This window comes from Acyrthosiphon pisum, chromosome A2 (assembly GCF_005508785.2).
Source record: "Acyrthosiphon pisum isolate AL4f chromosome A2, pea_aphid_22Mar2018_4r6ur, whole genome shotgun sequence".
Lineage (NCBI taxonomy): Eukaryota > Metazoa > Arthropoda > Insecta > Hemiptera > Aphididae > Acyrthosiphon > Acyrthosiphon pisum.
Window position 1 is genome coordinate 100561094 of NC_042495.1, and position 12654 is coordinate 100573747.

The following is a 12654-nucleotide window of genomic DNA, read 5'->3' on the forward strand; positions in this document are numbered from 1 at the left end:
TGAGCAGATGATACAGCTTGCCGTCTTTCGAGTTTTCTGTCACACAAAATACCGGATTCTGAAATAATACATTTGTATGCATTAAATACGTTAACAATGTTTAGGGGATTAAAATAATTATTGTAATCAGTATTAACAGTTTGAATTCAATATTAGGTATCATATAACCGTATATATTGTGCATTCATATATATATGCATTGCATATATATTATGTAACGTTATCCCTGGGGGTGGGGATTAAAATAGGATGACCATGCGTCCTCTTTTATACAGGATTGTCCTTAATTTCAGCTTTGTATCCCGTTGTCCTGACAAACTTCTCTAAGGACGCATTTTGACCCATATTAATCCCGTTTTTTGCCTTACTGTAAATTTATAATTTTTTAAATGTTTAAAATGATACCTATTATTGAATTATAGAATTGATTATAGAATAATATAAAAATCTATACTTTTCAATTGTATTTTTGGATTTTTGTTTTTACCGTTATTATTGTTGCATTATATAATAATATGATAATATTTTAGGCCTGTATTTTATTTTTTTAAATATGGTCAACCTATAATACACCCTCAGTAGTTCATGCCCGTCATAGAATGCAACTAAAATAGACCTAAAAGGTGGCAGAAGCTGTTCTAGTATCAAGCATAAGTTAGTTAATGCTTGAAAAGCATACTATAGTGATATAAGATGCTATTTCGATGGGAAAGCCAAGAGAAAACCACCACATTATCATCCCTAGTGATAAACATTAAATGTTAACAGCAAACCATGGTTACAACAAATCTAACAATTTTAACACATGGAAATGTCCAGTCTTGTAAAGTATTCGAATAAAAGTACTTGAATACTTTTGTTTGTATTTTGTATTCATTAAAAAAATAATTTTTCCTATTCAGAAAAATAGTTTTGAAGTTGGTTGTGACAAGACATATTATTATAAATCATAAACATTATAGTTTTCATATCGGTCGTATCACAATAGTGGTGAAAATGTATAAGTAACTTATGATTACGATATTTTGTTGAATTGTGGGAAAGTTGGATTTATTTGTTACCTGGTTAAAGGTTTTTATAACTTATTACTATAAAATACTATTGTCTATTATTAGTTATTTTTATTACGAAATAGGTACGTTCAACATCGGTGCTGCCTGCATCCTGCTGCCGCTGAAAGCAGTGTGAAAGCCAAACACTGAACAAACTACAGACCACAATCGAAATCGAAATATCTACAACACTGAATAGTGAACACACGTATTTTGTTTTCAGAAATAGACAATAGTGTAGTGTTTTACTTTAATGAAATAGTAGCAAAAGCACTTTAATAGTTAATTGCAGGGCTTGAAACCGATTTTCGATACCGATTTTGAATATACCAGTTTAAACCGTTAAAAACCGAAACCGAAATCGAAACCGAAACCGAAATCGAAAAAATTAATACCGGTATCCAAAACCAAAACCGAAATCGGAAAAAATCGATACCGGTATCTTAAACCGAAACCGAAATCGAAAAAAATCAATACCGGTATCCGAAAATAAAACCGAAATCGGAAAACATAAATACCGATATCTAAAACCGAAGTCGAAATCGGAAAAATAATACCGTTTTTTGAAACTTAAGACGAAATCTTAAGAAATAACATGATATCCGAAACGGAAGTCGAAAAATTATAACATTAATATCTAACATTTAAATAGCTCTACGCATTTAAAATAAACCTATAGGCTATAATTGAATTTCTGTTTAAAATAGCTATGAATTATGTAATTTATACTGCATATTATGGTAGAAAATAATAAATATCGTGTATATTATGTAAAATTGTTCTATACTACTATCATACAATGCGATCAATATTAAATATAATATTATAACTTATAAGATATAATTATTTATTATAACATCATGTGGATGATGGAGCCTCCAGAAAAGCAATTATTGTAAAGGTAATTAAATCGATCGCTGTTTGAGTGTCGTTTCTATTATATTTATATTCTATACGTCTTCTATAGTTCTATCTTGTATGATAGGTATTAGATATCGTTATACCGCGTTTATCAAATTGAAAATGTAAAAATTATTTTGCAACTAAAAACTTAAAAATATATAAAATGTTAAATTTGTATAGCTAAGGATTTAAAAATAGGTTCCATGTAAGAAGTTCATACTGTAACTGAAAATTTTCAAAAAATATATAAACACAGCTTTTTTTTAGTTCTTTATAAAGTTGAAATTTGGAGGAAATTAGATATTTAAACGAAGAATAATGATTTTAGTTTTGTGTTGTAATTTCAAATATTATTAGTGCGTACTTGAAACTTCCAAAGTATATTATTATATTATTATTTTATACGGATATAATAATATGCAAATAATATTAATTCAACTTGGGCGCACTGGCTAACAATTACATTTTTAGAGTAGGGTACCATATATTTGCCCCCCCCCCCCCCTATTCAACAAAGGCCTAAGTACGCCACTGCGGCTAGACTAGTTTATAATTTATACACGCATAGTCAGTGGTGTATTGGTACGGGTACGCGGGTATACGCCGTATACCCATCAGAAGATTTTCGATTTTCGGCGTATACCCAAGGTAAAATCTTATTTTACGGGTATACGCTTCCAAAATAACCAGAAAACCAAATAAGATTTAAAATTTATTTAATAATTCATATAGGAAAAAAACGTTATTCGTTATTATATGCATTAATGAATTACTTATCAATTGAGGTAGGTATTGAATATAAGTTATATAACAATATGCGTCGTGTTTAATGTATTTCAAGACTTTAAGTTCAATTTAGTAAACCCAATATTGAATACAAAAAATCTATGTGGAAAATTCTATAGATTGTACCTATAATAATAATGTTATTATTATTTTAATTTTTTTGACATTCGAGTTGATTTTGTTTTATTTTCTATTGTTACATTATAAAAAAATTAATAAAATAATGTTAAAAACTATGTACTAATTTAACTGCAATAACGATATATAATATATACGATGATATAATTTGATCGTTTAGGTTACGTACATATTTTATTGGTGCGTATACCCATAAATATATTTACCAATACACCACTGCGCATAGTTACATACGACCTGTGTAAATATATTGGTGTGTGGGTAATTACGTCATAGGAAAAAAGTTCACACTGCCACTGACAGTGACCGCGACTGGCGAGTAGGTTCCTACGCCAGTATTTTATGTCATTATAAATTATTATAATTACAGGGATTAAAACCGATATACGATACTGATTTTGAATACCGATTAAAACTGTTAAAAACCGAAATCGAAACGGAAAAAATGAATACCGGTATCCGAAACTGAAACCGGAATAGGAAAAATTTTTTTCGGTTTCAAGCCCTGGTTAATTGCATACATCTTTAAGTGAATGTTTTTGTTATTTTACGTTATTATGTCCTCCTCCACATTAACTGATGAAATGGAAGATGATCCTGTATCTAATTCGAATACCCGTATTCAAACACCGGTACAGTGTTCAAAACTTCCTTGGGACATATACAATGAGAATTTTAAAACTGTAAGATTAATTCAAGACGAAATAATATTCCAAACGTTCGAAGTTAAATGCTTACATTGTCAATCAGCAAAAACTCGTACAGCTGATACCAGATCGAAATCGAACATACGAAATCATTTAAAAATTAAAGGTATACTTTACTTATACCCAAGTCCTAAATTAATATTATTAAATAATTTATGTTCATTACGAATAATAGACATTAATATTTAACTTTATATTATAATATTATTATTATACCTATTATATTCTATATAATATCACAAACATATTAATAATAAATATTTTTGTAATTTTTTTTTATAGATTCAACAATCCAATTTAAAGAGTGTTAAGGAACTATTAAAATTAAAAAATACTTCTAATGATCAAATTAACAAAACCGAAAAAATTGAAACTGAAGTATTAAATTCTGCAAAAAGATCTAAGCACATTCAAAAGTATGATCGTAATTAACCCACCTTTTAGAGTATACTTCGGTCAAAAGAGCTGTACAAGTCAAGGTAAAAATTAGAACTTGTTCAAATAAATATTTTATTTGGTATTTTAAATTTTTAACCAATAATTAAAATTTTTTTTTTGTTTTAGATGAACTTGATGTACCTATTAGTCCAAAACCTTATTGTGAACGCATGTTTACCTTTTAGCATATATATATATATACTATAGTTGATCATTTAGATTTCAAAACTTTAATTCAAAAAGGCTTTCCTGGGAGAAAATGTATGTCTCGTCCAACTTTAATGAAAAGATTAAATACCTAATTCCAACACCAATTAATCCGTCTCAAAGAAGAAATGACTAATATTGAATATTTTACTACCACTTCTGACTGCTGGTCAATATTTAAAAGGTAAGTTCTTTACAAACTTAATTATATTTAGTAAATACCAGTGGAATTTTGACAAAACTTCAAGAGGGAGGAAAATTTAGTACAATGACACAATATATGTTTTCATATTAATAGACGTTAACAAGCCCCAAAGGGGAGGGCAGTCACACCTTCAAAACCGCCATTGCTAAATATATTTTAATTTTTTCATAGCTCATGCATAGACATTACTTGTCAATAGTCATTGGATAATTGATGAAGATTTAACTAGAAAACCATGTGTATTGATCGTAAAACGATTGGAAGGGAGACACACATTTGATGTATTACCAAAGGAAATGGAATCTGTGTACTTAAAATATGATATAAGCAGCAAAATAAGTTATACAACTACAGACAATGATTCGAATTTTGTTAAGAGTTTTAAGTAAGTGATTGGTATTACATGATAAATTATAAAATTCAAAATTTATTAATTATTATTTAATGATTTTAAAATAATTCACCTATTGGCTATTGGCTATTACTCACTATATGAGTTAATTTTATTAATGATAAAATTATAAATTATTATATCAATTTTAAATCTATTTTCTACGTTGATAAAACCATTTCCTCAAAACAAACAAATCTCATTATATCAAAATCATATCCCCCTTCTATAGGGTTATCGACAAATCACCGATGAGGTAAGTTTCACAAACGACGCGCTGCGTGTAGCCGTATAGGCCGCCGCGCCAAGGGCGGACGCACACACGTACATGCGTCATCCGGCTTGGTGTGCAGCTGTCGCATAGATATTACCAAGTATATTTGATGATATTATTGTGAATAAATTAATTTATATATGACCTATTAACGTGGAACCTTGTTTTAAATTTTAAATCTTTAGCTATAAAAATTGAACATTTTATAAATTTTTAACTACAAAATTATGAACACATTTTAAATTTGATCGTTTTGTCGAAATTCGAACTTTAAATGCTTATAAAAAAAATTGTGCCCATATATTTTTAATACTTTTCAACTAATATTGTAACAATATAATATATCAAGAGCCTTGCATTAAATTCTCACTCTTTTTTACCCAATAAATAAAATTTAATTGATATTTATAGAAAAAAAAAACTAAAAAAATTGAAAACTGACAATGTCAATGTCAGCTCAAAATAAGTCAAAATATTTGGAAAATGTTATGGTGTATAGAAAATGCTAATATAAATATTCCCGTCTTTCCTTGATTTTTCTTTTGTTTTTCACATTTACATAGTACATCTATAGTACATCTATAGTACATTACAAAAATTTAACGTACTATAGATACTATACTATACAAAATGTCTTAATACCAACCATGATTTTCTATGTATTATTATATTATAGTTAACACTGATATTACTTACCGAAAATTAAACATGAATATATTAACCAGGAAATCATCACCTTCATTGTCAATAGTAAGCTTAAATCAAATGCATAATATTTCAAAAAAATACAAACAATACATTTTTATAAATAAGTTATATCAAAATCAAATTATAGCGTACATTTTATAACATAATATTATACGTATTATATAAAAATAATATGACAATATATGTGAAAAACTCAACAATATTTTTATTGGATTAATTAATTTTTAACTTCATAAGATAACACTAGGTACGTAAGATACGATAATATCAATATAACTTTACAACACTAAAGTTCTAGATGCAGAATATCGAGTCTTTTAAAAACCTATACTACTATTTGACGATACTAGTTCCTATGTTATATTTAGTCGGTTCGATACTAAGTTGGTAGATACCTACTACCAGCTATATGCGATAACTTTATCGACCGAAGGACAAACAACCTTTAGGTTAGGTAGGTGCAATGAAAAAATTATTACGTCGCTAACTTGTTTTAAAATGTATTATATAATAGACTATAGGTCCTACTACTACACGTCAAGGTTATTAGAATATTTATTATCTTTAAACCTTGCTACGCGTCTACGTCAAATACAGTGGAGTATTCATATACACATGGCTACAGCGGCAAATGTTGAGGGGCGGAAAATTGTTTAAGGTTATGATTATACGTTACCTATTGTAAAATTTGTTATGTATACTATTATAGTTTTATTATTTAGGGTAGCAATTGTCCATAAGCCTACACGCCGGAAACATGTAAATACGCCCTTGGTCAAATAGGTAGGAACAGTCGTATAGATAATATAAAATATTGTTTTTCGACGTAGGTATTAGTATACTAATACTGGTGTCGTATACGCCGATCACTTCTGACGTACACAAATAAACGAACAAATAATTTAACAATAGACGTTTAGTGATAATTGTATCACACGATCATCACCACTGACCCTTTTTGTGTCTTCACATATTATTCTTTATAATAATATATCAATTTTATTAGGTATTGAAGCACAATTGGTTATTGAGTTTAACCTAGTTACATTCAGTGGCGGATTAAGAGGCAGGCTAAAAGGCAGACTAAAAGGCTATAGCCCAGCGAGGCTAGTTTTTAGAATTAAAGGTTATTATTGACTTATTAGGTGCTTATACTTATTTTAATTTTTTTTTTTTTTTATTTGTAATATAAACACGAATAAAAATAATTTTAAAAATGTATAATAATATATTAATATATACATTGTATGATGCGTACCTATAGTAAGAATATTACAATTATTATTACAATTTTAAAATATTTCATGTGTAATAAAAGAATTACAGTTAGTTACTAATTACTATAGTTATTATTGATAACTTATTAGTATGTACTTATTGGGAACATTCAACTATCCGAGTATTTTCAGAAAATAAAACAGTTAGGTACCTACCTACTTACTTGTTTGTTATTTTCGGAAAATATACTTGTTCCCAGTTTATCATTACCACTACCCGCAACACGATCTACGGCCTTCGTTTGCCTACGACCGCGTGTTTTATTGACTATTGATAATATTATTATGTCCAAGACCAATATAATAAACATTTAATTTCTCATGTTTAAAATTTTAAATTAATTTGATTGTTGGCATTTGATGAGTGACGAGTGACGACGATCGACCGAAAAGCGAAGAGCAGTAATAAAGTACATTCCTACTTTTCATTATTTTATTTAACCTTCTAGCGGGCAAGCTTTTGAAAATAATACTAAAGTACTAAATAATATTTAATTATCTATTTTGTAATTGTAAAAAAGAAAATACTCATTTAATTACATTTAAAAGATGTTTTCAAAGATTTTGTACCAATTTTATTTAAATATTATATAATATGATATCTATGTTTCTGTGTTCAGTGTTTCTACCTATTTCATATCTGGCTATTTATATTTCCGTTTTGTGACTGTACAATGCATCGTTTATTTGTATTGCTACATGAAGTAAAATATTAGACATGAAATATTTTATTTGTCTATTTTAAATATTTTATATGATATTTTTTTTTTTGATAAAAAGTGAATACAATTTGAAGAGAAGGGTTTAAACCAAATATTGTTGATTCCTTACTAGATTGATAGGGGGAGGGGGAAGCAGAGTGAATAAGCCTATATGGACACCAAAATGCTAAATCCGCCACTCGTTACATTGTACTTATTAACTATGCTTAAAATTATACTAATGTTATTTTATTACATAATATTATTATCTTAACCTAATTTTATGGAATGTATATTTCAACGTTGTTACTTAGCTTATTGAATATTGTATGATTAAATTGGAATTTTACCTGTTACTTAATGTTATTATCACGAACTAAGATATGTCTTAGAGTATATCTTAGTTCGCGGTTATTATGATTGTTTTTTTATCCTAACTAATATTTTTAATTTTAATATTATTTTAATAACATTTAATTCACAATATAAGATTTTTTATATAATTTTAGATTCTAAGAGGAGCAAGGAAGCTAGTGGTATTACAGTGTTCTTTTTTTATCCTGTATAAAAAATTTTTACCAGAAAGATTGCTTCGATTTCAACATATAGTATCTTATATTTTAGCAAATTGAATCAAGAGTGTGATTTTTCGATTTTTCAACAGTTATTTAATGTTACGGGAAAAACCACCGGAAAATTACGAAAAACCGCTAAAAACGGGATTTTAATTTCCAACGCTTTGTGTATCACCATTATATATATATATATAGAATTTATTGTATTTTTTACAAATGCATATTGCATAATAATATTAGTAGAAAGTAGATAGTGTAGTATGTAGGGTCTATTCTTCAATGACTTAGAAATAATGCCAACAATGAATTTAAGTGATTATTTTTAGAAGCACAAGAAGTTGCCTCTAATTTAGACTTGACAATATATATACCTAGATTGACAAAACACCAAACTAAGCGATGCAATACGCCATCAGAAAATATTGATGAATACCTACAATATTCAATTTTTATTCCATGGGTCGATTCATTTCTTAATAGTCTTCCTGATCGATTTTTAAAATATAAAAATGTCTTTAAAAGTTTTAAATGTCTTTAACCCACCGGACATAATCCAACAGATGAACAAAATATTTCAAGTTTTAAAAATCTTTTTGACTTTTATGAAAAAGCTGTGCAACAACCATCAAATTAGTTTTTCTGTCGCTAAGGCCGAATTCGAATTGTGGTATGAAAAATTAAAAAAACTGTGGCTATAATTTACAGCTAAACGCAATTGATGGTTTAAATTTATCTGATGTTAATATATTTGAATCAATATTTATACTTTTTAAAATATTTGCAACCTTACAAGTACGGTTGAGAGATCGTTTTCCACACTACGGTGAATTAAAACCTATCTCCAAAACACAATGGGACAGACACGTTTAAATGGACTGGCAAATCTTCACATACATCGAGAAATACAAATTAAAGAATCCGAAGTATTAACAGTTCTTTCTGAAAAGGGACTCAGAAAATTTAAATTTAAATTTGATTTGTCATAATATTTAGTTATAAAATATAAATATTAAATACATATTATATGGTAATAATAAATAAAAATGATTATTTAAAAATTAGTTTTAACTGTTTACTTGTATGTAAGGAAAAAATTATTAAGACCCCCCCCCCCCCCCCCAAATAAAAATTCTGAGTGCACGCCTGTAATATAATAAAATACCTAATAATAGGCATTTATTTATTTTGATATATATAGATCACTGGGCCTCACTAAGAAGTCTCGTGTGGAGTCAAAAATATATAACAATTATTAACTATAGTCTATAGACTGCAATACATATTAAATATATCTGGAGAGGGGAAGTCCTAAGTATAATAAATTTATAATGAAAACATAGGAAAATATAAACAAATATATTATGTACCTATTTAAAAAAAAAGACATGGACAATTATTTTGTATAGTTTTATTTCCATTTACCCATTTTTATATAATGTTGGTATTATTCTAATGAACATATAAATATAGTAAATTCAAAATGCAAATCATTAATTAATATATAATATATTATAATATATACCTATATCAATACATAATATTTCACTCGGTAAGAAATGTGAATTTTTATCTTTTATTAAAAATGTGGTATTTTTACTTTAGTATAAATTATGAGTGTATAATCGTTTTGCTGCAATTATTGATTTTTCAATTTTTAACGGAGGTAATTTATTGTTTGAGTCACTTCCTCAATTTTACCCAAATCTTATTTTTTCTTATTATAAGTGTTTTGATTAACTCAAACGTTATACTTGTTACAATGTTAATAAAAATGAAACAGTAATTTTATAAAGTATTTAAATATATTTAAACTTAAAAATTAATTAATTTACCTGAGAAAAGTACAAAAAAAAAAAAATTTTCAAGCTTACATCTCTACATATACCACCAATAAGTCAAAGATCCCGTGGGTTGGTTTTGGCATTGACGTCTGATGAGTGTATCAGATATCATTCTTCACATTTCAATATATTAATTGTTAAAAAATATATATTGTCCCTCAACTATGTTAGTTATGAAGCAGAAGTTGTCATTAACAAAACCAAGTCATTACAATAGCCAATAACTAAACAACACAATCGATAGAAAGTTATATCAAAACTTGTAGTTATTTCAAAAAGGTACAAATGTACAATGGACAATATCTAGTAATAATTATGTGGTAACAATGGATGTTCAATGCAAAATATTGGTATACGCAAAAACCTTTTCGTATTCAATATTATATTGTGTCAATTATACATATATATATTTCTTAAATACGTACCTATATATTATGTTTGAATTAAATCAACGATTGTATATTTGTATGAACTATTAAAAATTATTACACATAAGTTAAAACCTATTTATACAAATCTTGATTTAAAATTACAATTGGAATAAATTATTTAATTAATATTAGGTACCACAATATCATTGGATTTATTTAAAGTTGTTAAACAGTCCACGAATCCATCGAATGTGGTACTTGACTTCTGTAAAAACTGCGATTGAATTATTTGTGCTTGGATCCTTGATACTCACTAATCCAGTTAAATAATAGGAACCAGAGTGGAAAAAGCATAAGCCACTACCACTATCTCCCTGATCTAATCCTTGTCCTGAAACTAAAAATATTTTATTCATGACACTTAAATTAATTATACGACTCTAATAGTTGTGCACTTGGGTACTAGGTACAATATAGTTTCAGTCTTTAAGTAAAAGGCCTCTAGCCACATCGTCCGTAAGCACTTTGAAAATATTTTTACCATTCAAACATTTGCGTCCCCACTGGTATGTACCTATAAACTATATTATAAACTATATTGAGTCATTCGATCATCTTTTGATATCATCGCAGAATTAATTATCTTGCATTGTGAACCAAATTGATTTAATTATTCTTTATCTCCACCAAACCTAATATTATCCACCACAACTCAGGGCTGCGCTAAAAGGGCGGCAAATGGGGCAGCTATAGGGCAGTAAAACTTGTAACATTTTAAAGGGAGGAAAATGTTTAAATATGTTTGTTTAAATCTTTAATATTTTTTTAGATACTAAATATTATTGCCGTGGGACGCCAATGAAAGTTAGCACGGCACTAGCCTCACTCCTTATTTACTTAACCATATACTATAAAATGTATTGACTATTGTATTTATATAATATAGTTATAAACTTATAACTTATACTATTATTATATAATTATATCATTGTTATTAGATAATAAGCATAGTTATCAATTTAATATATGATACAAATTATAATTTATAGTATTGAGTGCCCAGTAGCTTAAAATACATTCGATTGGCGATCGACAATTTATGTATTGTAGCTACACGTTCGTTACCACATGGGCGTGCCGGAGGGGGTGTTTAGGGGGTTCAACCCCCCCCCCTGGACACTTCAAAAATGTTATTTATGTATCTACTTACATATAATTATGAGTGATAAAGTGTTCACTGTTACCGTGAACAATGCTGTATAATAATTAATATATTATATAAAACATATAAAACCTTTGTAGGGAAGGCAGGGCAGTACCATATGGTTAAGCTTCTATGATTTATAAATCATATAATTTTTAAAATAATACAACATTTTAAACTGATATACATAGAAAATCCTGATTATACGGTTTTGCCCCACATACGGTAATACCACCGCGCTTTCCCTATATACCACATTTGCGCGGACACTGGGTACACATTATCACTGATTACCCTGTAAATATGTTTCAATTCTGTTTGTGGGGCATTAAACTAGACTAATAGATCATAAATTCCTATGACTTCTAATTTTTTTTAACTCATGTATTTTACGCATGCGCAATACAACTTTTTTTTTTTAACTCGCGACTCGCGCTGTATTACCGTATAAGCCAATTTTTACGAAATTCACTATAATAGTTTTATTTACTATGAAAAAGCTATAAAATATATCAAAATTAGTATCATAAACACAAATAAAACATGTCCTTAAAGTTAAATTTGTTAAAAAAGAAATCAATGATTTCATGATATTATTGTCTACGATTAAATATTTGATTACCCAATGTAGAACCAGAACAAAACTTATCAACTGTCACAAATAGTTCAAATCCATTTGTAAACATATTTCGACAAGTACTATGGTCGATGTATGGTAAAGATGCTTCTAATAAAATAGGACTTGAAATGCCTTTTTCCGTTTTTCCCCAACCAACAATCTGTAAAAGTATAAAACAGTTGTATAATATCCAATTATAATTATGTGTACAAATATTAATCACTTTGTATTGAGTCTTAGGAATCAGTGGTATCATT

The 12654-nt window shown here is 27.9% G+C and overlaps 2 protein-coding genes across 6 annotated transcripts in view; both read right to left on the bottom strand.

The window, feature by feature from the left end:
* Positions 1-10786: 10786 nt before the first annotated feature.
* On the bottom strand, positions 10787-12653 carry LOC115034170 (mannan-binding lectin serine protease 2-like). Its single transcript, XM_029490028.1, has 3 exons — positions 12621-12653; positions 12401-12557; positions 10787-10971 (listed from the first exon to the last, which is right to left on the bottom strand). The coding sequence occupies exons 1-3, from the start codon at positions 12651-12653 to the stop codon at positions 10787-10789; spliced, it is 375 nt and encodes a 124-aa protein (XP_029345888.1).
* Positions 10865-12654, bottom strand: part of LOC100574425 — a 71793-nt gene continuing 70003 nt past the window's right edge. For 3 of the 5 annotated variants that reach the window (XM_029489203.1, XM_029489202.1, XM_029489205.1), the window contains one exon: positions 12471-12557. The gene's annotated coding sequence lies outside the window, so the exon portion shown is untranslated. Of the gene's footprint in view, positions 10972-12470; positions 12558-12654 lie in introns of those variants that run through there. The other 2 variants (XM_029489204.1, XM_016806030.2) reach the window with 2 other exon arrangements.

What these genes read in the sequence shown, in the direction of transcription:
- LOC115034170 (XM_029490028.1), bottom strand. Translation starts at nt 12,653, where the DNA reads ATGATACCACTGATTCCTAAGACTCAATACAAA. An exon ending in TTCCTAAGACTCAATACAAA is followed by an intron (nt 12,558 to 12,620) that starts GTGATTAATATT and finishes ATACTTTTACAG; the next exon opens with ATTGTTGGTTGGGGAAAAAC. An exon ending in TTGTTCTGGTTCTACATTGG is followed by an intron (nt 10,972 to 12,400) that starts GTAATCAAATAT and finishes AAATATTTTTAG; the next exon opens with TTTCAGGACAAGGATTAGAT.